The 27,658-nt window shown below is 42.4% G+C and overlaps 1 protein-coding gene across 2 annotated transcripts in view; it reads left to right on the top strand.

Annotated features, from left to right (window-relative positions):
- abr (ABR activator of RhoGEF and GTPase) overlaps positions 1-27,658 on the top strand; it is a 126,267-nt gene that overhangs the window by 63,342 nt on the left and 35,267 nt on the right. For both annotated transcript variants that reach the window (XM_085797492.1, XM_085797493.1), the window contains exons 5-16: positions 2,631-2,738; positions 3,635-3,695; positions 8,150-8,202; positions 9,062-9,202; positions 10,442-10,563; positions 12,149-12,317; positions 14,732-14,851; positions 15,164-15,239; positions 15,410-15,514; positions 18,199-18,273; positions 23,295-23,392; positions 23,491-23,622. In XM_085797492.1, coding sequence (XP_085653618.1) covers positions 2,631-2,738; positions 3,635-3,695; positions 8,150-8,202; positions 9,062-9,202; positions 10,442-10,563; positions 12,149-12,317; positions 14,732-14,851; positions 15,164-15,239; positions 15,410-15,514; positions 18,199-18,273; positions 23,295-23,392; positions 23,491-23,622 — 1,260 coding nt within the window. The remainder of the gene's footprint in view (positions 1-2,630; positions 2,739-3,634; positions 3,696-8,149; positions 8,203-9,061; positions 9,203-10,441; positions 10,564-12,148; positions 12,318-14,731; positions 14,852-15,163; positions 15,240-15,409; positions 15,515-18,198; positions 18,274-23,294; positions 23,393-23,490; positions 23,623-27,658) is intronic.

The raw sequence follows: 27,658 nt of genomic DNA, 5'->3' as shown, positions 1-27,658 counted from the left end.
CTGCACCAAATTATACAAGTTCCCTGGAGACATGAAGTGAGAGGGGCTTAATCGAGGAGGAGGAGGAGGAGGAGGAGTCATTCTAAGGAGGATTTTAAATAAATAAACACATTTCATTTGTGAACACGCCTCCATCTATATGTCTGTATTATTGTGGGTAAGTGGATTACTGCTTCCCCATCTTTACCTCTGCCAGGAAACTCAGTCACGGAGGACAGAGCTGATTGACTCTGGTTATCCCCTGGCCTCAGCTTTAGCAGCACGAGGTTGACATGATTTCATCTAAGTCCATCATCAGGTCAAAAATTCAATTTGTCCCATACATTGATTTATGACCGAGTGAATGTAAAGCTCAAGATATTCGCGGCTCAGTTGTGAGCATTTAGCATTTAGCATTTAGCACTGCTGTGGATAGATACAGCCTCACAGAAATGTTAGCGTGTCTCTAGACTCTTTGTTTTGTTTATTATTGTCCTGCTGCTCAGTCTTGTCACTGGGATATTGTATTTTATTCACTATAAAGTTGTGCTGAAGCGATATCTCAACGTGGGCAATTTCATTCACCACACTTTGGGAGAAGATTATCTCACCCTGAGATTTGGATTCATGTCCAAATGATGCTGCCGAGTGCTGCGATTCCAGTCGTTGCATCATTTGAGAGTGTTTATTGCAGCAAAATCGTTTTGTTTTGATTATACTCTGCAGTCGCTGGGCATGTGCGCGGCGCCAAGAGAGAGGGGGGAAATAACAGAGTGATGCACCTCCAGTGTATTGGTGCTGCGACGGCAGTCAACCAAGCAATATCTAGATACTGCTAACTGCTCGGTAATCATCCTGCTGAAGTCAAACTTCTGCCTAAACGTTTCATTGCTGTGTTTTTGGAACCATATAAACTGTGTGATAACAGAGCAGATGGTCTATTCTCTAAAATAAATCCAAAGCAGAACCCAGACTACGTATTATACGCTGCAGTCAGAGCTGTATGAAAAATATATTATTAGTTGAAACATAATTCATCATGTCAGACAGGCATTTAGATGTAGAAAGTCTGTTTCTAGTCGTCGTTTCTCCCACCCACCACTTTGACCTGAGATCTTGTTGTTCAGATTGTAGGCTCTATGTTTGGAGCATCGTGTCTGTGACGGACGGAGCTGGAGGGGTTTCATACCGGTCACAGCTCGTCCAAGCAGCATGATGGACTGATGAAAGACCATGATCACGTCATTCTGCTGGGTTTTGTACTTTCCAGTCGAGCTGCCAACTCAAAAACGTCTATCTTTGGAAATATAGTGATTGCACATAGTGGTTTCTCTCCTCCATCCAAGGTTTTGGTTTGACATATTCAAGTCAGCAGTTATGATGAGGTTATGAACGGATGCTTGACGCTTGTTTGTCTGACCCCTTGTCTATTTAAGTCATTCTGGCTAAACGTTTGTGGCTGAATCATGTTAACTAAGACGACTCTATGATAGAATAACTGTTGGCTGTTTTACTTCCTCTGTCATCTATTCTTACTAAAAACACTTTGATCTATAACATCTTTTAAATATCACATGAGGCTGGATGATTCCTCCACAGCTCCTTCTCTTGAGGCCAGCGCTGAGAGGAAGTAGAAAGGAGAGAAAATAAAAACACTGAAGGAGGAGAGGGATTTAAGAACAAAAGTAACAAGTCTTACTCATTCACTCTATTCAGCCGAATCTAATTTCATTGCTTTAATAGGATGCATTCAGCTCTTCAGCCCAGCTATTCAAGCATAGCTGTAGCAGGATGCATATTCATGCACTGCTGGTCTGCAGCTTGTGTTACAATGCACATACAGTGCTGCAGAGAGGGGCTGTTAATCAAAGGGAAGAGAAAAGGGAAAGTGACTCAGTTTCAATCAGGCGGACCGCACAGAGCCACCAGTGGAGTGGCATCATGGGAATGTGATTAGCTTTTGTTCACTGACAATGCTGTGCTACGTGTGTAACTGTGTGTGTGTGTGTATGTGGGGGTGTATGTCGAGAGAGCAAAGGGGAGGATGCAGCACTTCTTTCAACTATCCACTTAAAAAGTACGATGGGAATTAAATTGAATCAGCCTACAGTAGCAGAGCTCTATATGAATTTCAATGCAGTCGTGTGACATGCTGAGGTATGGGACTGCTAATTGAAGGTGACTCCATGTTGTTCACACTCGATCCATCCATCAAATAACTTAAGATCAAATAGAAACGACTGGTCCTCCGTCTTTCCCTCACCCCTGCTCTTCTCTCCTGCACATTTATGTCATGTAATCAATGTAATGTTAGGTCTTCTTCCTAATATTTTCTTTTATTTATTTCTCTATTTGTATGATTTCTACTGTTTTATTGTTTATCACTGTGTCTTATTACCTTTTGATCGTTTTTTTGATTAATATTGTTTTTAATTGTTTGATGTTGTTTAGTTTAAAGCACCTCGAGATGCACTTTTTGTATGAAAGGCGCTATATAAATAAAATTATTATTATATTATTATTATTTCTTTCTAACATAGTTTTATGTTTTGTTGTGTCACTGTAAATTTTTCTCAACGCCATTGTAAATGAGGACTATATATATTTGTATAATGTCCTTAATGTCTTCTGTTTCTTTTCATGTGCTCTAGGCCAGCCAGCTGGGCGTGTACAAGGCCTTTGTGGACAACTACAAAGTGGCGCTAGAGACGGCAGAGAAATGCAGCCAAGCCAACAGCCAGTTCCAGAAGATATCTGAGGTAAGATCATGAATGATGAGACGATGATGAAGAGGAGAGCATGACTGAACAGTTAGGGGTGTACTGTAGTATTCAGCAGAATCAGTGATGCTTTGGGAACGATCATTGTTTTAGTCACTGGTATAATTACCACAAACACATCGGCAGCTGGGGATGTTGCCATTTCTGTTTGTTGCGTAAGATTTTGTTGCTCTTTGTCACAAATACTTGCTGAGAGAAAAGGGACAAAAGAGAGAAGAATCAGCCACTGTTTTTCAGATTGTTCTAACAGAATAGTCAATTCGTTAGATAAAAGACCCACTACCCCCCCCGCCGACTGGTCTCAAGTGTCGCGTTAATCCCCTACAGTAAAGTGGAGAAGGAAAACAAACGCACATGTAAAAGGGAAGAAAGACGCGTCTGAACATCCTCTTTTCACCAGGAAGCGACTGTCTGTGGGAAATATCTTATTTTGAGGAACACTACTTTAGAATACAATTGTTCAGAGTTATTAAAGATTGGACAACATTACGTCACCTTTACATCCACACATAGTCACAACAAGGTGGATCAAACTAGTATCAATACCAAAATACTGCAGAACTTTGCGGTAGTTTTATAGAAAAACGAAAAAAGCAGAAGCAAAAAGATTTATGATGATGATAATAAAAATCATATAGTAATCTCTGAATATTTGAAATTATATTACCGTAGTGTAGTAGCCTATTTTACTGAAGTTTGCACTGTCCAGGCTTCATCAGCTGTCTCAGCCTGCTGCACTACCCAATACTTTTTCATTAGTTCTGCCAGCTTCTTCAGCCAGGCGAGTGCAGAGCTGTGTGTGTGTGTGTGTGTGTGGTAGGGAGCGTTGTTGTGTGTACTAATGAATCAAATTGATCGTTCTTCTCTCCTTTCAGAACCTCAAAGTAAAAGGTCCTAAAGACTCCAAAGATTGTACCACAACTATCTCAATGGAGGGTAAGTTTTTGTGTTTGTGTGTGTGTGGGTGTGTGTATATGTGTGAATGTAAATGTGAATGTGGGTCCGTCTCGGCTGTCTTGCTGCTTTAAGACTTCAGTCCTGCCTCCCTTTCTACTTGTGTATGCAGTGGCGGGCTTTGGGAGGCAAACTGGCGCATGTGTGAGCATACACACACACTTTTGCTCTCTCTCTCTCTCTCTCTCTCTCTCTCTCTCTCTCTCTCTCTCTCTCTCTCCTCCTCTGTCCGTCTCTGCCTGAGAAAGGAGGCAGTGAGCAGGAGAACAGAGAGGGGAGAGGAGGAGAAGAGGGATATGGAGGTGCTTCTGGTCCTCAGACTGTGTTGTAACTGCACATACGGTAACGACTGCACTGCATGATACCAGCTGCTGCCGCCGTTCGCTCCGTGCCACTTGATTGTCGTTAGATGATGATGATGATGGTTAACGTCAGGAATTCTGTGTTTGCTGCAAAGTTCAGACGGTTATCGATAAGATGTCAGATATTGATTAGATGTACTGGCATGTCTAAGTGATGTTGGAGCTTTATGCACTGATGCTCATTCTGTAGTGTTGCTGCTGTCTGCTCACTGCTGATGTCTGACCGTTGTCTGTTGCTATACATTTATGTGCTATTATATCGAAACCACGTGAACGCAGTGATAAAATTAGTTTCTTTTGACACGTCAGAGCTTTTGTGTGGTTGCTCCTCTGGATTATGTTGCTCACAGACTCCAGCAGTTCATGTCTCTTGATCTACAGAATATAGCCTATATATAACAGGACGAGCATCTTCTATCCGTGTGTGTTTGTTTAAAAGTGAGTGCAAGCTCTGGGCTGCTCCACCTCATCATCACCTGAGGATCGGAACAAGTCTGATCTGTGGGTGATTGTACAGCACATGCCTCCGCTCTGCCGGCATCTTAACCCAACTAAACCAGACCAGAGGGTATCCTCCTGTGTGCTGCAAGTGATAAAAGGAAATTGTAGGCTGTACAAATTACGCAATGATAAGGAAACATGATGAGCGAATGGTGCGGCTTTGTTAGGCTGAGGGAGCCCGTGTGTGTGCGTGTTGATGTGTGTGTGTCAGGTTCCAGCAGCATGTACCTGTGAAGTGTCTGTTAATTTATGCATCGTAAATGAGGAAGACTCAAGACATGGTACTTGTTTTAATTCCCATTCTTCTCTCATTCTTCACCCCTGACACTGCACTGCTATTATCCCAGATGACTATTACTGTATGGTTTGTTTGCTTTACTATGTTAGTTAAGTAGCATGAAACTAGTTCCATAATCCCTCAATAACCAGCACCAGGGGCATTTGCTTTGATTACTGTTTGCATTGCAGTTCCTTAATTACCTGACGAGGCAGTTGAGGGATTTCTCTACCTCAGCTCTGATTTTACCCCTTCTTCTCTCTATTCACTCCTTATTTCTTTTATCATGTTTTCTAGCTTTCTGTAGACTTGCCTTTCTTCCCCCGCGCTCATCCCTCCATCCTTTATGCCTTTACCAAAAAATGTAACTGGACCACAGCCAAAAGAGCTGACGTGTGCTTTTGTGTATTTTCCCTCTATTGAAATAAATCAATCTGTCAGGGTTGTTTTACATATAATAAAGCTTTGCTGTTTCATCTGCCCGACACCCCCTAATGAATGCACGTAAATAGCAGCAACACAAGTACTAAATCAAATGAGCATCTGACACTCTGTTTTACATGTTAATTGGGACTTGCTCCACTCTGCTGCCATTTGCTCTCTTTTCCTTAATCCTCACATTGCCCTCTCCCAGCCTGTCACTCTGTGTCGCCTTTATTTTCCCTCTCCTATCGGTCTCGGTCTGCCCTCCTCATCCTCCTTCAAGGATCACGGCTGGCATCTGTAGCCCAACGTCTTGGCAGTTAGTGAGCACCGAAAGCTGGCAGGGGCCCGCGTCCTAGCTGTAGACCCCGAGCAGTGTGTGTGTGTGTGTGTGTGTTGCGCTCATTCAAAGGCTTCGCCCACATGGCCTATCCCCTCGTTAGCAAAGATGAACTATCAGGCCGCGAGCCAAAGTCATCAAGGCGACCTTGAGAAGTGGACCAATCAAAGGGAACCTCGCTGTGACGGGGTCATCGACTTCCAATAATCCTCCTCCTCTCTCTGTCTTCTCATGCTCTCTTCTTTTGACTTTGACTGAACTTTGCTCCTTGTTTGTAAAATGCACGTATATAAATTATGCAGCCCGCAAATCATCACACATTTATCTTACATTGGTTTAGTTAGCAGATACATTTTCTTGCACATTTTATCAGGATAGGATGTTTCCGCAGAGCATAAAGTATTCTGATTAATCATATCTCTGAATATTTAATTATGATCATGTACAGAGGAAAAATAGGAAGAGAAAAAAGTGAAATTTATGATGTGACAGGCTGAAATGTCCTAACAACTATTACATGGGTTGCAATGAAGACAAGCATGGCTCAATAAAAGAAATTCTCATCAATAGAAACAGTGCAACAATATTTCAGACCATAGATCATACAGTATATGCCCTCTGCTCACAGCTGACATGTTCACACCTTATAGAATATATACTGTGCTGACATCTGATGCTTCTTTTGTACCCAAAGTCACCAACTTTCCTAATGTGCAGTACCTCTATATGAGGTGATTATAAAACTGCACGCACGCGCACACAATTAAATGGTGTTCAGTGCCCCTGCAGTCAGTGCAGGACCTGTAGTAAATCCTCCAGGAGGTAGCGGTATTAGTTCACTGAGCCAAGACCATTGATGGAGGGCGCATTATTAATGACTGGGGGGTGGAGAAACTTCAAAGTGCATCAGCAAAAGGCCTTCTCCTAGATTCTCTTTGGTGTCATAGTCACGGAGCATGTATGTACATATGTATATATGGGTGTGTACGGAGTGTGCAAAGTTCAATATGACGAGCTCTATTAGTCCATCTGAACAGAGGCTCCCTGTAGGTTTCTGCTCTCGCCCTTTCATTCCTTCTACTTGATGAAGAAGAAAGGAGAATTGGACACTTAAAAGTGAGAGTGCAAAGGGAGCGAAGAAAGGAGAGATACAATTACCAGCTCGCAACTGAGGGGAGCGATGTTTAATAGTTCAAACAGATAAGTGTGACAGTGGAGGGGAAGTGTTGTGGTGTTTCTACCTCTGTGGGAACAGAGCGAGCGCCGGGTGTCTGGCCTCGACCGGTGCTGCATACCGAGGGCACGTCGCTTCTCTCTGTTCCTGCTGGCAAACCTCTCCTCTGCCCTTCGCTTTGAAAAGCAGCTGCGTTAAAGCTGCAATTTTCACTATAATAAATGGAGATTAGCTTGATCACTGGGTGGAACATCGTCAGCTGCTTTCTAATTCTGTATGCCCTGTGTGTCCTTACTTCATTTCTCTTTGAGTATATGTGCAGGCCGATGCTATCAGACTTTTTTCCTCTGAACTCAGTGCCTCCCGACAATAGTTGCTTATTATTTGGAGACCTTGAGACGTTTTTGGCATTTCATTACACACAACTGTTGGTTCTGACAGAAGAAATCCAGAATAAACGCCCTTCACCCCCTCATCTTATCCTTACATCTATATCTGTGTCTGCTTATTTGTTTCCACCTGGGGGTCCTGCCATCCCGCTCCGTCTATCTCTCCTCTGTCATTTCTTTTTTTTTCTTTTTTCAATTTTCTCCCATCTTTTCCTCTGTCCTATCTCTGTGGGAGTTTCTCACCTCGAGCTGTCATATATGTCAGACCTGCTGCTGTTCACACTCCCTCAATAGCAGAGCCATCCCAGGGGAAACCAGCCAAGTGTGGTGGTGCAGATTTAAACTGTGACTTAGACATAGGAGCGGTGGCGTGTAGGTGTGTGTCTATCTTGTAGCACTTTTTATAAGTACATGCACAAATTAGTGCTGTGTATGTTGGTATTCATGTGTGTCTCTCTTCAAGTGTGCTGAGCCGGCAGGTTGTAGTTTACCTAGTAGCAGCGTAAAGGTGCCGTTGAAGCAAACTGTTTAGGAACCAATAGGAGGCTGAAGCATCAGCCCTGAGGATGGACTGCATGTTAAGCAGCCTGACTACTGTCCTCTGTGTCTCTGTGTGTGTGGGGGTGTGTGTGTGTGTCCATCCCTTTACTGTGCAGCAACAAACCGCTGCATCCCACTACCTCCTGTCTACACAACATCATGGAAAATGTCAATTCATTTGCAAAGGGAGGTCAAAGGTCATGGTCGGCTGCATGTTGTGCAACAATTCAGTGGTGCAGATGCTGTCATTAAGTTGAATGTCAGCCTAAGATACAGCATCAATCAGACTACAGGTGTTGTATTTAACTCGGTCTTAGCTGAGCATTAGTACCATGACCTCCTGTGTGTTTGTGTGTGTGTGTGTGTGTGTCGGTGCATATGTGTGTGTGGGCAACACTGACTCAGAGTCCTGCTCTTTTTCTCCCCGCAGCTCTCCTTTACAAGCCAATTGACCGTGTCACCAGAAGCACCCTGGTCCTTCATGTGAGTATACAGCTTTTAAAGGAGTATTTCACGCAGACCACCAAAACCACATCTAAAGAGGTCGATGTCTGTAGGAGGTTTGGTGACAGGACTCTTTAACTGCATCGAACACACACTCCCACCAGAGTGAACAGGCTGTATAAAAAAGGAAGCAGTCATTCTGACAGACACAACTCTCAATAACAGCTCTCATGCATCTCAAATCTTCATTAGCAGCTCCACACAGCCAATTGAAAAATCAAAACCTGCTTCTTGTTATTTATTGCAGTGTCCTTCAGTTTAAATAAGCCTATTTCTTTCGCATAATTAATAATAAAATGGAAACTGCCTATAAAGCCAACAGAGATGCCTAGGTTAGGTTTCAGGGGTGAATTGCATGAATATGTTTGCATAAAGCTGTCAGAGAAACAACATGGCCATTGAATTCAAGACCAGTGTGTGTGTGTGTTTCTACAAAGGCCATGTTCCTGTCATTCATGTAAACACAGAGACGGAGAAAAAAAAATATCCGTCTTTATGGAATGAATCAGAATCTCAAGCTTCCGCCCTGATCATCACCCTGCTACACTGATGAAAGCAGCTTCCACAAAAGCAAGGAAATTAGATTTCCAGAGATTACTGCAGTCTTCAATGTTTTGATGGATTTTTAAGTGTCAGTGCATGCAATTATTAGAAAGTAAGAATGTATTTCTAAAATAATTCTAAATTTCTAAAAAAAAAAAAACACACAATGAATATTATAATTACTTATCTGCCTTCACAGGATAAGTAGGTGTCATAGCACAGACTCTGAACGGTGTGCATTGTCTTTGTAATCTTACATTTTTTTGTGTATGTGTGTTTTTTTTCTGTGTCTCAGGACTTGCTAAAACACACTCCCAAGGATCACCCAGACTTTCCCCTCCTGCAGGATGCTCTGCGGATATCTCAGAACTTCCTCTCCTCTATCAACGAGGAGATTGACCCTCGCAGGACAGCTGTCACTACACCTAAGGGAGAGGTGTGTATGTGTGAATTATTTGTGTGTGAACAGTGTTGCATCACATCATCTTCTCCATGTGCGAATGAGCTCATGGCTCATAAGTGACTATCTATTAATTACTAAAGATTGCCCAAACACTGTAATGAATATGATAGAAGTTGTTGCCTTTGTTGTCTTTTCCTCATTACTCTTCAGTTTTTTCCCTTTTTGTCTGACACAGCAAAAAAATATGAGGCTAATGAATGAATAATTCACTTTGAAGTCAGGTGCTATGTTGCTATGGGTGCAAGCAGTAGCTGACCCTGGCTATAGGAGCAAGCTCCATCCACAGGAACACAGCTTAATACTCTCTGTTCTCCCTTTGACTGATGTCTGTTCAAACTGGCCGACATGTGGTCTATGGATATTCTCATTCATCCAGGTCATCGTGATCGAAGGCAACTGGACTTGTATTTGTCTAGGAAGACGTTTCGCTTCGTTTTGTCAGACAAGTGAGGACTAGTCAGACCGATGAAGCCCCTTGGATAAGAAGCAAAATGTCTTCCTAGACAAATACAAGTCCAGTTCCCTTCGATTCAATTTGTTGCCCAGAGATAGTCCGCCTGTCGTTTCTTAAATTTTTTCAGAAATATTGTCTCATGATTGTCTGTGAATTTTAAGACTTGGTCTTTAATGATATTAAATGAAGATCAGAACACCTGAAGCAAATGAAATATGTCTAAATCTGAATTAAGTTAAATAATTCCTTCTGTTTACACCATCACCTCTTTGGGTCCAATGATCCCCTCATAATAACGTTCCGATATGCAGACGATACCCAACTCTGCCCGTCACTGGCACCACGTGATGCCACTGTCTCTCTGCCAACCTTCAGCTAACCCTCTGTCAGTCTGAACTAATCATGGCCAATCAATCCCTCCATCCCAATATTGACATCATAAATCACCTCTCTATCACTCAGGGGTAGCCAAGGTCACAAGAAGCCTGATTATCATCAGTGATGCTCTCCTTTTTCTGACCGACTTTCCTCCATGTCATGGTTGAGTTGTGATGTTTTGCTATATATGGCATAATAAATTTAAAACCTTACTGACTCAGCAGTCAGTCCAGCTCTTAGTTTAAAAATGCATTGATTCTTTTTCTCACCCTTTACTATTCTTTTGTTGCCGAAACTCGACACTGTTTCATCATTGTATTTTCTGCAATGTATTTGCGGTGATGGCACATAACGAGACTTAACCTGAGGTGTTTTCTCAGGCTCGTCAGCTGGTGAAGGATGGTTTCCTGGTGGAGGTGTCAGAAAGCTCCAGGAAGCTACGGCACGTATTCCTCTTCACTGATCTCCTGCTCTGTGCCAAGATGAAGAAGACAGCTGTGGGGTGAGTCCACTTGACTGTTTTCCTCTCAAAACATTACCTATGTGCATTAACCACAAAGGCAATGAATGCATAACTTTAAATCTCTACCCTTTTAGTGTTATCCTCTGTCATTCATTCCTCACATCATCCAACGACAGGCAGTGAAATAGAAAAATAAAAGTGATAAGATCTTGTGTCTTTCTGATCCTGGCTGTGTGGAGCAGAGATGGGGAGATAGTGTTCTTCAGAGAGATATGTCTGTACAGGGAGACAGTGTGTTTCAGCAAACAGTATCTTGGGGGTGAGGGGAGTACAGAGAGGTGACAAACAGGGCGGCTGCCTTCGTGTGTGAAGCCACAACACTTTACAATCTTCTTGACACTTGTCCATAGATTAGCTGTCACATTTACAGGATTGTGTGTCACTCACTCGGTCAGTGTGGCGGTGGCTGTTAGTCTAATTGGATCTTTTTTTGGGTTGACATTTGTCTGTGTCGTCTGCAGCCTTCCTGCACTCGGAGGAGCACGCAATATTGCCATAATTACCAGACCTATAAACCTACACTACGTATTATGGCCTGTTGTCTCAGCTACCTGCTTACCAGCTACACACACAGATACACAGTTAAGATAAATCAAACATCCATAAACTCTATCACCTTGGGTTAAGTCACTGGGGATCATTAATCCCATTGAATCCTGTGATTATCTCTGTTCTTTTATTATGGGATTAGTCATATTTACATTGGCTCTTCAGGCACGTCTTCATCCCTCAAAGCCTTTACATATATTTAACCCCTGCCATAGGTACTTACGGATGAGATGATGAATTGCTTTTCAGCTGAGTCAAGAATCGATCCATGCTAGCTTCAACCTTTTGTTTGTGTATCTGTGTGCAGTTGCTACAAAGCTGCATTCAGGTGTGACTGGAACATAAATTAATGGGTGAGATTTAGAAAAAAGAAAAAAGAAAAAAAAAGACCAGGGAACTAGGAGACACAAAGGGTTTGACAATCAGAGGCCAAAACAAGTAAGACAAAAGGAGAAGTCTATACAGTATGAGAGCTGGGTTAAGTGGGTTAGGGTTAGGGGGTTATGTCATGACACACAGTGAACTTTGAATAGAAGGACAGCAGCACTACACATACAACTAATTCAATCAAAGCCATGTACTGAGTTGTCCTACTGTAGTTGTGGCTGAACAGAGGTGGATAATCTGAGCTGAAATAATCTCCAGTTAGACTCACTTAAACTGAAATCCAGACTACTTTTGTGTTATATTCTGTAAAAACATGTTTTGTGGCTACATGAATAGGCAGAAAGTGAATCATTATTTTTGACGTGTGACGTGTTCCACAAAAAATAGCTCTGAAGTCAAACAAGCACATTTGTTTATTAGAATTGATTAGAACATTTCATAAGTACATGTTTGGGTATGATGTGAATTTTCCTCAGTGTAATGTGTGTTGCTGTCTGGGTGTTGCCAGATGATTCATGTTCATGTTTTTCAAATTGAATGATATTTATTTATTGAATAATTCAATGTAAAATTGACCTCATTCCTTTTCCCTACATCCTCCCATCTCTATCTTTTCGACCATCTGCAGCCGTCACCAGCAGTACGAGTGCAAGTGGTACATCCCTCTGGCAGACTTGACTTTCCAGACCCTGGATGACTCCGACTCTTGCCCCAGCATCCAAGTCCTGCCTGAGCACGAGCTGGAGGAGATGAAGATCAAGATCTCAGTCTTAAAGAATGAGATACAGAAAGAGAAGGTAATCCTCCCAGCTCCTAAATCCTGCTATTGGCATCTTGAGTCAAATTCAATGTATTCCATGGCTTAGAGTGTCTTAGTCAGAGAGGGTGGGTTAAACACTGAGACCAGGGACTGAAACCACTTTAAATCTGTATTAATGCAAAAAAAAGAGCCACTGTAGGGTTTGGCAGCTGCTCAGGAGGCCTCACTGGGCTTGGTAGGGGATGTACAGTATGGATAGAAAAATTAAACAGAGGAATCTGTGACTGGATTATTTACTGGAACTGATGTCACAGTTTGTGTAAAATCTATTCATCTATGGTGTCTAAGAGTGTCAAAGAGAAATTTGGGTAACCCTTTAATTTACAGGCTGCTAATTACGTGATAATGTCAAGAAATAGCCAAGAAATAACAAGTAATTGCGTCGTAACTTCTAGAAATAGCCTAGAAATAACGGCCAATTTCATAGTAATGTCAAGAGATAGCCAAGAAATAACAATGGATTGTGTAGAAATAGCCCAGAAATAATTGATTTTAATTGACAATTGCAAGGACTTGGTGGAGAAAAATTCTGGCCTTTCCCCAAAAATTCAAAGCATGAAAAGCATGTGTAATCATTTGCCTTTATGGAAAACACGACTTTGCTAGGAAATTGACCGTTATTTCTAGGCTATTTCATGACATTACTACGCAATTACTTGTTATTTCTTGGCCATTTCTTGACATTATCATAATTAGTGGCCTGTAAATAAAAGGGTTACCGAAATTTGTAACTGTATCTTGTGTTGGAACATTTATGGGAACATAGAGTCAAACATTTGGTGCCAAAGTAAACAATATTAAGGGAAAATGGTGGTTATTTTAAAATGAGTGTAGGAAACGTCCTCACTGAGTGTCCTTTTAGGGCTTCTTGGAGTCAGGAAGGAAGTTTTGAATTGTTCTTCATCAGAACTTTGATAACCATCTATAATTCATCATGACATCCATGAATCCACAGACTTTCATGGAAAACTCCCATGTCAGTTTATTCCTTACTGGAACCACTGCTCCTTCCTTTTACTGTGTCCCCCCCCCGCACCTTTGTTTGTCCAAGGTTGAGGAAGAGCATAGAATAAAACTCAAACTCCAATCCAAACATGGGTAATATAGATTCTCAAACTGGAGAAAAAACATGAAACTTGAAACAAAACCTGAAGAAAACTCCTTCATCCTCATCTCAGATTGCTTCAGTTACTGTGATTTGGACCAGTGGCCAAAGTGCTGATGCTTTCTCCTGATGTTAACCGTTACGTCAGCCCTTCTTGGCTATTCCTATCAGTGTTGAAACATTCAGTTGTTGACATGGGTTGAAAAAAAAACCAAAAACGTTTTAAGTGTCCAGCAGTTACAAGTATGCACCACACTTCACCCCCGCACCTCTGGCAATGACACCGTACCCTTCAGGAGAACTGAGTTCCTGTTATTCCCCTCTCGCAGCGTTAAGCTCGCCCACTCGGAGCACAGTGAGTGAGTGACCATGGCTGGTATTTGGAGTTGGAGGCAGCCAGGGCAGTGAGAGATTCAGCTGATTGTATCCAGGCTCTGACTCATGTCTTCCTGCTGAGGGCTGGGAGGATGTGTGTATTTGTTTTCCTTCAGTACTTGTGTAGAACTCAGATCCTTGAATTATATATAGAGACTCTTGCTGCACACTGCACACTGAGGCTTTTCCACAGTCCTTCCTGGAAAATAGGAAAGTTTTTGATAAGCTGATTACATGTTGATAAGACCTTGACAGCAACATTAATGACTGGTTATTTTTGTTGTAACTTTATCTGAAGGTTTAGTCATTTAGCTCAAATTTGTAATCCTTCATGGTGAAATAACGTGTTAAATAAACCACAAACCGTAAACATGAGTAAAAAACTAAGATGATATCTTTGTTTTTATCTCATCTCATGTTTAGTATTTGTTCTATTCTGTCCTATGAAAAGCTGTTTCTGTTGGAAAACAGCCTAAAGTTTGTTTTTTTGTATTCTTAAGAGTTGAGAGAAACGTGCTCAAATATGAAACATCAATTCATCTTTTTGGAATATTGTTATCTATTTCTTGTTCACTAAAGTTGCCATTGAACAAAGTGAAAAACATTGCACATATCTTGTAGGAGAGCGTCATTGTTCCAGGAATATTGTTTGGAAAGACGCACATATCAGGGATCAGTGTTAGATGTGATGAATTCTCAGGCAGGAACTCGAGTCATGTACTTGAACTTTAAGGAGTTTTATGGACATTTATTTGCAATGGACATGAGAGTGAATGATGAAAATGTAAGTCTAAAATATGTGTATTTGATAAATGTTTTTCTCCATCGTGCTATTGATTGATTTGATATTATCTTCAGCACTAAATCAAACTTCTACCTGTTGTTTTGCTTGTCTCTCTGTGCGAGTGTAGAAAGCACCAAAGGGGCAGAGCCGCGTGGAGCGCCTGAGGAAGAAGATGAATGAGCAGGAGTCATGGCTGCTCACACATTCACCCACCATCCCCTTCCGCATTCACAACAAACATGGAAAGGTAATTTGTCCCATCACACGCTGCATCCACGCAGCTGAAGCTCTGGCATCTCACCACTAGAGGGAGACATGTGCCTTTCAAAAGAGTCTTTGCAATAGAGACATACAGTATAGGCCCATGACAGAGTTAAGTGGGGCAATGTCACACCACAAACTTTCTAGTGTTTTTTTTTTTTTTTTAGATTAATTCACATTTTCTATATAAAATCTACAGTATTCTTATTGAATTTTTTATTTCAATTATAATTTAAGTGCAGCGGAGTCATCATGTCATTGATGTGTTTGTTAACAGTGTTTTTTCTGTGTTATCCAGAGCTACCTGTTTCTTCTCTCCTCTGACTACGAGAGGTCAGAGTGGAGGGAAAGCATCCAGAAACTCCAGAAGAAAGGTAACACTGTCCTCAATGAGAACTGCTCCATACACTGTTTCTGCCTTGAAAGGGAACTCACCATAAAGTGATTTGAAACCAACTTTTTATCCACTGCACCACAGAGGAGTGAAAGTTTGACCATGGCTAAGTGGTTTCCATGTGTGTTTATTTATTTTTTATTTTTTCAGATCTCCAAGCGTGTGTATTAAGCTCTGTCGAGCTCCAGGTCCTGACCAGCTCCTGTTTCAAACTCCGGACCGTCCACAACATTCCCGTCACCAGTAACAAAGACGGTAAGAAACACTCACACACAATAACCTTTTCATTCTCTTATGTTTGGATGCTTTGTCTGTTACTACTTGCTTTCTCCCCTTTTTTTCTCCCCCCACAATCATAAACACACACAGTTTCTTCGCCGCTTTGAGTTTAAATTCACACAAAAGCATCTATTACATCCTCAGCACACAGAAAAGCCACATAATCAGAGAGGGGTGGGGGGGCCGTGCTGCAGGACGTGAATCTGGGTTGCAATATGTTTCTCATCTAGTTTGTGGCTGTCAATGCCAGGCAGTGTGTTGGCGGTGGCCTGCACTGAGCTCTCAGCTCCTATATGTTTGTTTTTACTCCAGATCTCCACGTTGCAACGAGGCCGGTGGTGACATTAAAGCCATCTGGCCGAGCCACTCTGATCTCCTCGAATGGCACAAGGGTCTCTGTTTTCACATGCACGCTCACTACAATACACACTCATGACCACAGAGCTGACACAGAGGTTTCCATACAATATCTAACAGGAAAAAAAAGATCCATGTGGTATCTCTATGAAGACGATACTTTATTTTGCCACCCAATACCTTTTAAAGTAGCGATCACAGAGGTTTATGTTTTGTTTTAGTCTAAATTTGTTGTGAATCCTGAGGGAAACGAGAGGAAACTGCTTCAGTGTTTATGCCCTGAATTTCCCAGAAGTCAGTTTCCAGTTGAACAGTGAAGCCAGTATTGTGATTTGTTTTCGAAGTCTGAATGAGATTTGTATGTCTTGTCTAATGCTAAAAGAAAAAACATTTAAACTAAATATCTACAAGATCTCTGAACATCACAGCCCCAGGGTGCAAACCTTGTCTAAGGAAATGAAGCCAGTAAGCCTGCGCTCCTGGCGACGGATTGTCAGATATATCTTTAAAACAATATTGGATGATTTGCCTCTACAAAATGACTCTATTTTTGAGTTTGCATGATTTTCTGGCTGTATATACTTTGCCCGGTTTCTGGTGTAAATATAAAAAGGAAAGGAGGTAAATCAGATTTAATCAAGAGACTCTTTAAATGTTTATTTTCTGTTCAGAGCATTTTGAATATTTACTTAGTTTAGAAACTTAAAAAAGATTTGATTTTATCCAAATAAGATTTGATGAAAACATTTTCTCAATATCCTCTCATCATGTACTTCTCCTCTATATCCACCTCCATAAAGTCCTTTAGAAGTAGTTACACAGAGCTCAGAGTCCCACGTGTTGTCTTAGACTTTTCACCCACTTTTCAATATAAATCAAACATAAACACACACACACACACACCTCAGTGACATGAGGTGCAGGGATCACCGTAGGGCTTGAAATGGAGACCAGCTGGCAAAGGAATGTTTCTCATAACGAAGTGGAGGGATGATAAGCATAGAGCATGAGATATTCACACTTTCAATCGACTGTTGTGAAATCACGATGAGATCATTATGAATTAATTAGTTAACGTTAGTTTTCTCTGAATTTCTACAGTTTATTATTAAAGATATTATTGTTCAAATGCAGAACATCGGCCACCTTGAAACTCCTGTGAAACTTGCCTATCGCTTTCATACCACACACACACACACACACACACACACACACACACACACACACACACACACACAGACACACACAGACACACACATGCAGAGTTAACCCTCCTCTTGGCCGCCTATAGTGGAGCTCCAAACAGTGGTGGAGCCTGAGCCCTCCATCGTGGTTTATTTACCTGGAAACAGTCGGGCTTCACAGGGCTTAAGCAAAGAGAGAGTTGCTTCTCCCTCATGTGTCCATCGGCAGGACAGATGTGGGGGTGGGGGGCACATCAGGCCACCCAAAAACCGTCCACCCACGGACGTCCTCTCTGCAGCCAGCTCAGTTGTTATGGCAGAATACTGTGCTTGTTGATGGGAGGTCTGATACCGATCTGACGAAAAGGTTGAAACAACAGTTAATTTTCACCCACGTCCTCAAATAAGTCATTTTTCTCGTGCATTGCATTCAAGTCTTTTCTTTTGCTGCTGCTGACCTCGTTCAAGTTTGTGTTTTGGGTGAGAAAGAAGTTTTTGCAGTGGAAGTTAATAATGATAAGTTCACTCAACAGCTTGGACCACCCAACCACAGAGGAGTGAAAGGCACACATGCTTCCCACTCTGCAATTTTACACTTTAAAGACTTCCTAATGGGTCTAGACCTTGACCTTGATTAGAAATCATTATTTGAAAGGGAAAGTTGAGGCAGCGTCCAGACAATCAGCCTAATGTAATAATGCTTAATATAATCTTATTCTAAATCTCTTGTACTTTTTTTCTGAGGCTTGTTCTTGTTCTGGTCCCACAGTAAATTACCCATTTCAGCCTTGATGCATGCCGCCTGTTCTTTTGTGAGATATGAAAGATCATAATGCCCTGAAATGTCTATATAAGGCAACCTGTTCATTCACAAGGAGGAAAAATGGTTCTCTCTTCTTTGTTCATGATGTCTTTTTGTTTTCTTGTGTGAATGTATCTTACAACCGCACACAGTGTTAAAGTGGAACTGTCGACAGGACGCAGCAGGGTGCAGAGTTTAGCTTTGCACTGTTTTATGTACACAAACTCCACTTCTGAGTGACTTAAATTAAATACAGCACGTCACCGTAGTTTCGCCAGGAATTCGACTCACTCTTCTCTGTTGTGCTTGTTTTCCAGATGAGGAGACTCCTGGCCTGTACGGCTTTCTGCATGTGATCGTCCACTCCGCCAAAGGATTCAAGGAGTCTGCCAGTAAGTCGGCCAGAAACAGCATTTTGCGCGCACACCCTGGCTCAGCATCCCCTCGCACATAGCTGCCGTGCATAGACGCGTGTGCCAGCAAAACACATGATCCAGTCAATCACTGCAGCCTGCACATGCAGTTTAGTTTCCATCATCCCTCGGCCAATAGAAAGATGGCCAGATGGATAGATGGATGGAGGAAAAATGAAAGATGGAAGACAGGAGAGGAATTGAAAGAGGAAAGTCTCGGAGGAGCAGCGGGAGCCACAGTGGGATTCCTGTGGTTGTTTTCATTTGCAAACATCACAAATGATACAAAAACACTAGAGGCACAAACAAAGAAAAGAGCAGAAGTGCGTCTAAAATCAAGCACAGCAGCTTCTGCAACAACTGCAGGCTGTAGCGTCTCTAATATATTACCTATCTCACTCGTATGTTCCTTTGTGTAATTGTGTGTGTCTAACAGGCTGTGTGTTTGTGTGTGTGTGTGTTCATTAATGTTGGCAGTGCTGTGCAGAGGCTGTTTCAGACGTGTCAATAGTGGACAGCTGGTGCTCCGGTACGCTTTGTGCCCTGTTACACAAGCACCAGTTCAAATATCAAATATCTGGAAAAGATACAGAGAAGAAGAAATATGATTTCCTCAGTTACCATGACAGCCTTCTAAAATTTCCAGGGTAATGGATTGGAAAGCTCTCTCCTCTGAAAGCCTGTTTGATCCTCGATGGAGCGCAGAGAGCTGAGGGGTTTAAAAAATGAAGAAAGTGTGGGCATGTTTGTGTGAGTGTGTGTGTGCAGTGGGAAGTTGGGTAGTTTCACTGATACAGTTCGATGCCGATGTGTCCAGTGGAGCGTACGTACAGAGCCAAGGTGGGGCATGCAAGCCACGATAGGTAACGTGGGGGTAGATGAGGTGTAGCTGGTTCATGATGGCGATTCACAGACAACGTCCTTGTGAATGTTGGTCAGAAATCAATCACATTGAATTATCAGGATTGTAGAGGGATGTGAAAGCACAGGAGAGACAAAAGAAAAGAAAAAAACAGCTGCATACATTTTCACTCCATCTTCATATGTGGGGGTGGGGTAGTTATGTGGGAGTATATTCAGTATGAGTGGCTGTATCCACAATAGTGTCTGTAGTCAAACCTTTACTATTATTGTTGTTAATGATCAATTAAATAATATATTGTGCAGAGTTTATTGATATTAAACCACTATAACACAATGATACAATATCTTACATTAACATAATTAAAGCAGAAGTGGAATGTTTGTGTTAATATAAGTCTTAAATAGTTATATCTTCCGACAGCAATCACTTATATAGAGTGTTTGGTCCGAAACACGGGTCTGTCAGTCACTCTGCTCTTCTGCTGTAAGCCGAGGAGAAAACTTTCCTTGTATCCTACAACCTTTATCCAATGAGGAGAGAGAACGGCATAAAGGGGCGGTCCTCTCTGTGTGTGCAGTCCAGATGTTTAGAAAACAGCTCAGTGATGATAGAGATGAAGGGAGACGTTGTGATGATCAAGACACTGTGTCTCCTGTCTGTGTGATTCCCTCCAATAACCGCAAATTACTGAGATGATGCTATTCCCTGCTGAGGTAGTTAAATAATGAGATCCAATTTGCTTTTGTCATGTAGTTGTTGTACGCTGATGTTGTCGTGTCATTCTGCCTCTTCGATGCGGTTTCTGTTACATCGTCGCCGTCTCTTTCGCTGTCTCTGCACAAAACATTCCTCGCTGATGCAAGCCATCCCTTCTCTAGGAGGATTTTGAAACTATTCACTGCCATTTTGCATAAGTGTTAGTGTGAGTCTGTGTGTGTGTGTGCTTTTTTTTGTTGTGGCATATGGTAATTATTATCATATCAAAATGGAGATGTGTAATGACTGGAAATAGCAGTCTATATTCAGTGGTTCAGATTGTTCAGTAGATATGTAATTAGAAACAATAGACCCTGTTTTGTTCCCTTTTTTTTGGATTGATAAATCATATAAGCATATACCAGAGGCTCTTATTGGTCCTGTGTTTTATTTATGTCCCAACGACTTCCCCCAGTGGGAAAGGGCTTTAAATTCAGCCCAGGGCAAAGTAATCAAACTGGGTCATGGAGGAAGGAGCCTGCACTAGAGCATCTCCCCAAAACTCTGTAAAAAAATATATATATATCAGTGGAAAACACGAGTTAGTTTGAGAGGTGCAAAACCTGTCACTTTTATTCTTGGTTTATTTTTACGTACGTGTGAGTGAGTGAGTGAGTGACTCACCCTCTGTATGTATTCAACAACTGCTGCAACTCGATGCTATTAAATTGCAGTTGTTGTATATGAACAGCGAGGACAGATCCAAACTGGACTGTGACAGTTGTTCAAACTGGGGGAAATCACTCAGGCATTTTAAGTGAGGCCAGCTGCAGGCGTCTGTGTCAGTGTCCATCATCAACACCTAAAGCCATTCAATTCATATTTGATGTCAATTGTAAAACAAATAATGGAGGAACAGTGCAGTCGCTCCAGGACAAAAGAAAGTTATGTAATAGTTTTTTCTCTTGTAATTCAAACCAACTGTGCTTTTTATTCATGATTCAGAACCAGTGTTTTTTTTTTCACTCACCACTGTTCCCATAAGAATTAAAGGTAAAACACAACTGGAAGTGTTTTCTCCTTTTCCCGGTTTCAATGAACTCAACAATTCAATTATGCCTGTTCAATCCTTACTTTGTTCTCTTTAGAAGAATGTTTTTTTTCCTCCCGAGACCTTAAAGGAAAACACTAACTGGGAATTGTGGCTGTGGAGACACTGATTAGTTTAACTGATTATCACTGGTCTCCTAACTCTGTGAACCCCCAGTTTGACCCAACGTTCAAAGACAGCCCCAAGCAAAGATTAGCCTCCTGTAGAAGACCCACAGTGACACATTACAAGACCTGCAGTCCTCAGCTAATTGGGATCGAAAAGGATGGTATCTATTAACCCGTGCGTTTAGGGGTCAGAGACCCCATGCTGACCGACTTATCCCCCTCATACTCGGAGCCTGATGGTGACCTGCCAGGAAAATGAAAACCCGTGGAGTTCGGCCTCTTTTAGTCTGTCCTACTTACCAAAGCCCTCCTGGATCCACTGTGAGGACACAAAAAGACCTCTCTAAATATGCTCTCTCTGGCCTTGTTTGAGTTTTAGGTCTGGGAACATAAACCTATTTCATGGAGAGGAAATCAACTTCCAGAGAAAACTTAGAGCCACCCAGGACCATGAATACACACTCTCTACTCATGGCTAGTTGAAAAAAAGAAGTTTAAACATGTAGTGTCTAAAACAATTGTCCTCTCTGTTTTAATAACAGAGATTGACACAACCCACAGCTGGATTACAATGTGCATCGGAATAAACCAGCTGGATTGGGTTTGATACTTAGATAGTGTAGGAGACTCTGACAGGTAGTTTGTGTATGTGTGTTTGTGGATGGTGGATGTCAAACCAGAGGTGCCCGTAATGGGCTGCTATGCTTCCGTACGTGGCGGAAGCGAACTATAACTACTTCATTCAATAAATATCCCCCAGATGGTCACACTGAATTCCCCTGCACTGAACTTCCCTCATACCAGCGCTGCTAATCTCTTCCTCATTGAGAGTAATTATGCCAGAGCCGTTCAGGATGCAGAGAAAACAAACAAAGAAGGAATGAAACCAGATGCAAGGAGATTCCTTTGTACTGTATAGGCCTGTAAGTCACGGTTATATGGCTGCATTCGTCAGTGTTTGCTCCGGTTGCTCATGTCCCACCCAGACTGTGTGGTTGGTATCTTTCTATAACGTTAACCAGTCTCCGGTGCAAAGTCTGTTTTTATATGTATATGAGATTGAACCAACTCCCCCCGGTTCCCTCGCCCAATCTCGGTGACTCTCCTGTTGAAAGGTCGAGTGGTACATCCATCCATCATGCTGTCAGGTCTGGGTGCACCCGGGGGACCAGGTCCAGGCTGCAGGACGTACTAGAGACACTTTACAGACAGCCGGCAGTGCGGTCTGCAGGAACAGCTACAGCAGCATTTAAAGAATCACATTAACAGACTTAATTGCTCCGTGTACAAGCGGATCCCGCGGGACTGACGACTGCGGGATGGAGGATGTAAAGAGTGGAGGGGGGGAGATTGATGTCAGCTCACAAACTACAACATATTGACATTTTAAAGGGTTATTTCAGTTTGATGGAACATAACCTTTTTCTGTGTATAACTACACATTTGTTAGAATCTGCCATTCGAATTAGACACTGAGTCACTCACAGTCATTGAGAAAACTTAATTTAAAATCTGCTTGAAAACTCAGGCTCAGGTGTAGTAGATGGGATCTGTTGCTTTTTCTGCGCTATTCTCTGGATGGTGGATTTACAGAACCAGAAACGACTGATTGATTAATCAATTAAATGACTGACAGAAAATTAATGGGCACTTATTTTCATATTTGATTAATTGGCAAGGAAATGGAGTAAAAGTTGTTTTTTTTTTAAGCAAATTATAGCAAATAAACATATTTTTGTCATTGCTGTCACTCTAAAGGCAAATTAAATTCATGATAAAGATAACTGGACAATGACCAGTAGATTATTAAACAATGAAAATTAGTGTTAATTTCAGCCCTGTGTGTGTGTGTGTGTGTAATGTATTATTAAGCATGACTTCAGCATAGAGAGCCTCATTACAATAAATATCACCGGCCAGTGATTAGACTGACCTTTAATGAAGAGTCATTATCTCCAGTTAGTGATGGTACTGCCCACTAAAATCTGTTTTAATGGCTCTATTAAACTATTAAACTGTTTTATGGCTTTTACTACACGGTGCTAGAAATGTGATCAACTCCCTGGTCATTATAATAATATCTCATGAAGCCGTAACAGTGACAAAGTGGTCAGTAAACCTGAATGTTTATTCAGTGCTTTTCCCTCTTCATCTGCACTCCATTAATGTTATTTCATTACCATATCTGATGGATTTCTCCGCCTTCTGTGTTTCCGTTCAGATCTATACTGCACCCTTGAAGTGGATTCGTTTGGATACTTCGTCAGCAAGGCCAAGACCCGAGTCTTCAGAGACACCACGGAGCCACAGTGGAACGAAGTATGTCACCATAACAACATTTTTTACCGTACATTGCTGCTTTTTCGACGCCCAGCAAAAGCAACAATTGTCTTCTCCCCCTCTGTGTCTTCAAATAGGAGTTTGAAATCGAGCTGGAGGGATCCCAGCAGCTGCGCATCCTGTGCTACGAGAAATGTTACGACAAAAGCATGCTCAACAAGGACGACAACGAGATTGTGGACAAGATCATGGGCAAAGGGCAGGTCCAGGTAGGAGAGCAGCTGCTGACAGGCCGATGTAAAAATAAACCATACACAGAGAGAGGCGTCTTTGTCGTCTTGGGGAGATTTCCAAGCATGTGACTCATTTTAATCTGCCGTCTAGCCTCTGTGCACAGTAGATTGGTGTTGTTACGGTGGCCTCTAATGACGCTGGTTGAATTAATGGTCTGAAAGAGTTTATTTAAAGGGGCTTTCCCCGGTTTTGTTGTGAGAAATGTCCCTATAAAAATCCCTCTCAGTCTTGTTAACTCGTAGCGGCCCACACAGTGGAATCTGTGGTTTCAGCGCTGTGTCGTTGTTTAGGTTTTTACAGAGCGGCCTACACAGGAGTCATGTTTCCAGTTTTCCAGAACTTCTTAGGTTTGGTCAAGTGAAACTTGACTCCTGTCATTTTCCTACAATTCAGTCAAATTGCTGCTGCAGCACTAAACATTTCCTCTTCAGCTGCCCTGTAATCAATTGAGCTTCTCTTGATGCATTCGAGTCGGCTCTGAGGGTTTGACTTGTTCTCATCGCCAATTAAAAGCCCTCGTGTTTCTTTCAAGTGACGTGTGCCAGAGGGGAGCATGTCGCAGGTTATTTTTTAACCCACCTCTAAGACTTTTTGAGATGAAATATATCAGTGAACACATTTCACATTTTGTTTGTTACCGCTGCATGTAGCTGGTAAAAGCGGTATCAGTGACAAGTTGCGGAGGGAATACAAATCTCCTGTCTGGCAGAGAGTGAAAGTGGGGCAAACTTGAATCAGTCACGTAACGTTGCATTTTAAAGGACAGGATGCATCTTAGAAATCTTATGATCTGGAGCGGGGATGTTGTTTCTCCTCAGACCTAAGTTCCTGTTGTGTGTCTTTCACACAGCCTTTGAGTGGAAAAACAAAACACCCTCGACATGTTTGTTGTAGCATTTCCTGTTTGTCACCACAGCTTACCATACTTTTTTTATTCGGTTTGGTGATTTGTGTCCTTGAACGCTGCTCAGATTCCCTCTTAGGAGCAGATGTGAATGCATCTCAAGGTGGCAGTTGGAGGTTCACCCTTTATTTATACAGGTGGTCCTCAGTTGTCCCAGAATAGATTTTTATAACTAGTTCACCCTCTGATTTCTAAAATGAATGATGCACTTTATACTTCTCTCCTTTTTTAAGTTAATAGGAACCATCCCATCTTTTTCACAGTAGCTCATCAATGGTTCAACAGTGCATCTTATATGACAGTGAAACCAACCCTCTGGCATGGCTGCCAGTCAGTGAGTCAAATGCTGCTCCTGCTGCTGCTGTTGCTGGGAATATCCACTCCCAGCCAACAAGAGCCAAAAAAACAAATAAATACACCACATGTTCGCTGGCTTACTGTGAGAGGGGGGAAAAAGAGAGAGGGACAGGAATGGAGACAGAGAATGGCATGTTCTGTCCCAAACTCTGAGAGGGTGGGAACGTTGTGTGTGCTATCGACAGGGATGTTGGGTTTTGGAAGTGGATGATTTTGATAGTTAAAGGGATAGTTCAACATTTTGGCAAAGTTGCCCATTGCCATAATCCATATAGTCATAGCAGTAGGTTCGTTACCTTTAATTGTCGGTGCAAGCTATTTTTAGAACGGCGGAGCAGAGCCGTGAGCTGCTCAGAGCTACGCTACGGAGGCTAATGGGATTTTTTGGTTTTCCTCATCAAACTCATCAAATGCACAATCCAACAACTCCAAAACACTCTGGTGGACAAGTTGTGACCTGCACATTCACCATGCTATGAGATAATAACGGTTACGTTACGAGATGGAGTTGTTTTAGAGGCAAATTCATGCAAAACCGCTGATGCGCGTTCCTGTTGGTGGCAGTTTTTCAGCAAACAGTCTCTGTATTTGCCTCGAAAACAACTCCGTCTCGTAACGTCCCGTTATTATCTCACCAAGAAATCCCATTAGCCTCCGTAGCGTAGCTCGGAGCAGCTTGCGGCTCTGCTCCGCTGTTCTAAAAATAGCTTGCACTGACAATTAAAGGTAACAAACCTACTGCTATGACTATAGGGATTATGGCAATGTATCCAACTATCCCTTTAAAGGTGCATTTCTGAGATTGTAGAGGTGGTTTACTGCCTGTAAGTCATGATGAAATCCTGAGCATGACTGGTGTTATGTCATAGCAGCAGATATCTCAAGTAATGTGGTGACGACAGCCAAGGAACTAAACTCCTTCCCGGCGGAGCGAATGTCAGTCTCCTCTACGCTACAGAATACATAGTATGTACAGAGACTTTCACTTGGACCCGTGCTGTTTGCTTTGCAGAGTTTGGAAGGAGCCCTCAGTGTTTTGCTTTGCTCTCTGGAGACTCTGTGATTTATTTAACAAGCTTGTGTTATACTGACTGACCGTACATGGGCATGTTGGGCCTCAAGTTTTCTTTCTTTTTTTCTTTTTTTTTTACCCACTGCTGTTCCTTCGCCTTGTTACTGATGAAGTAGATGATCACCTCTGTCATCAGAAGATGTTTAGGTTCATGCCAGGGGTTTTATTTGGTCAGATACGTTATTTTCTGTAGCTGTAGCTGTAGCTGTTTAGCTTTTATAGGGCAGGAGGTATATTGTTAGTGATGTCCTGTCCACCAGTGCACACGTGCAACAGTAACAGCTATGTTGAGTGCTTGATTGAGTTGCTTGTCCAGAGGGGAAATACTACCATTTATTTCCAGCACCCTCTGAGCAGATAACCTCTGATCTCCAGGGTCACTTTGCTAATCCTCCATTAAACAGCAACACTGTCGGGGGGGGTTAAACTCCCCCCGTCCTTCAAACTGGCAGCACAAATGGATTCTTGAATGACTCCAGGCAGGCGTTTTGGAAAATTGATCACTATCGGTTCATGATGTCTCAAGTATGAAATTCTTTGGCATGTTGTCACTGATATTTTTGTTCTTTTAACCGCTGATCGTCCTGCGGCTAAACAAACCTTTGTTCGGATGGTGTGACCCCAATTACACTCGGAGATGACTTCATTTTCAACGCTTCAGTTATGGATGTTGTATAATCACAAACTCTTCAGGATCAGGCTGTCATAATACTTCACAGATATCTCACTGCCAGCGTCATGTTCCACAAATCTCTGCTTGTTGAGGTTGTGCACAGTCCGGGACGGCGCCCCGAGCCGGTCGCTGGTCCTGCTCCGTTCTCCCCGGTGACCTCTCTGCGCCGGCCGGAGCTTGTGATGCATGTCTTGAGAGGAGCGATTATGTAACTGTTTAGGTTAAAGGCCCCGGCGCTTTGTGGAGAAGAGATGCATCATATCACCCGGCGTCAGCGATGCTTTCATGTGGTAACCCGGCCCTCGAGCACCCCATCCCATCCCAGCCTCCCCTGGGTTCACCTCGCAGGGCTTTGAGTCGTTCATGCTCCCGCCGGCACCTTCAGTGGTTTTGTCCCGTCTCTGTCGCCTGTTGCTCTGTTGAGGGCTGGTTTACAGGAGGAAATGGGATCTCTCTGTGGAGAATGTGTATTTTAAAGCCTCAGGGCTGACTTCTTTTTGTGGAGAAGGGTTTTTTTTAAAGTGTGAGATGAAAGCGACAGGTTCATGTTGGCGTTTTGAAAACACACACAAATTAGTTATTGTGTTTTGCCCTGTGTATTTAATACAGTCAGCAGTCGGAGCCGCTGCAGCTGTATCACAAAGCTCATTGGGGCAATCAAGGTACTTTAAAACCCTTTGTGCCTGATTGGTGCAATTAGCCTGGAAAAGCCTCCTTCACTCTGACACCCTCTAATAGTCTCACATCAGTGACATGAACGGCTAAAAGTTAATTCAGCTCACTTTTATTGATGCCTATTTGCTCAAATGTATTAAAGGGATAGTTCAACATTTTGGCAAATTAGCCCATTGCCATAATCCCTATAGTCATTGCAGTAGGTTTGTTACCTTTAATTGTGGGTGCAACATGCAAGCTGAATGGAGGAGCAGAGCCGCAAGCTGCTCAGAGCTACGCTACGGAGGTTAATGGGATTTCTTGGTTTCCCTCATCAAACTCATCAAATAC

Source organism: Trachurus japonicus, chromosome 14, assembly GCF_045865225.1.
Source record: "Trachurus japonicus isolate A0001 chromosome 14, Traja_1.0".
Taxonomy (NCBI): Eukaryota; Metazoa; Chordata; class Actinopteri; order Carangiformes; family Carangidae; genus Trachurus; species Trachurus japonicus.
Note: the sequence above shows the minus strand (reverse complement) of the source record. Positions and strands in the feature narration are given on the sequence as shown.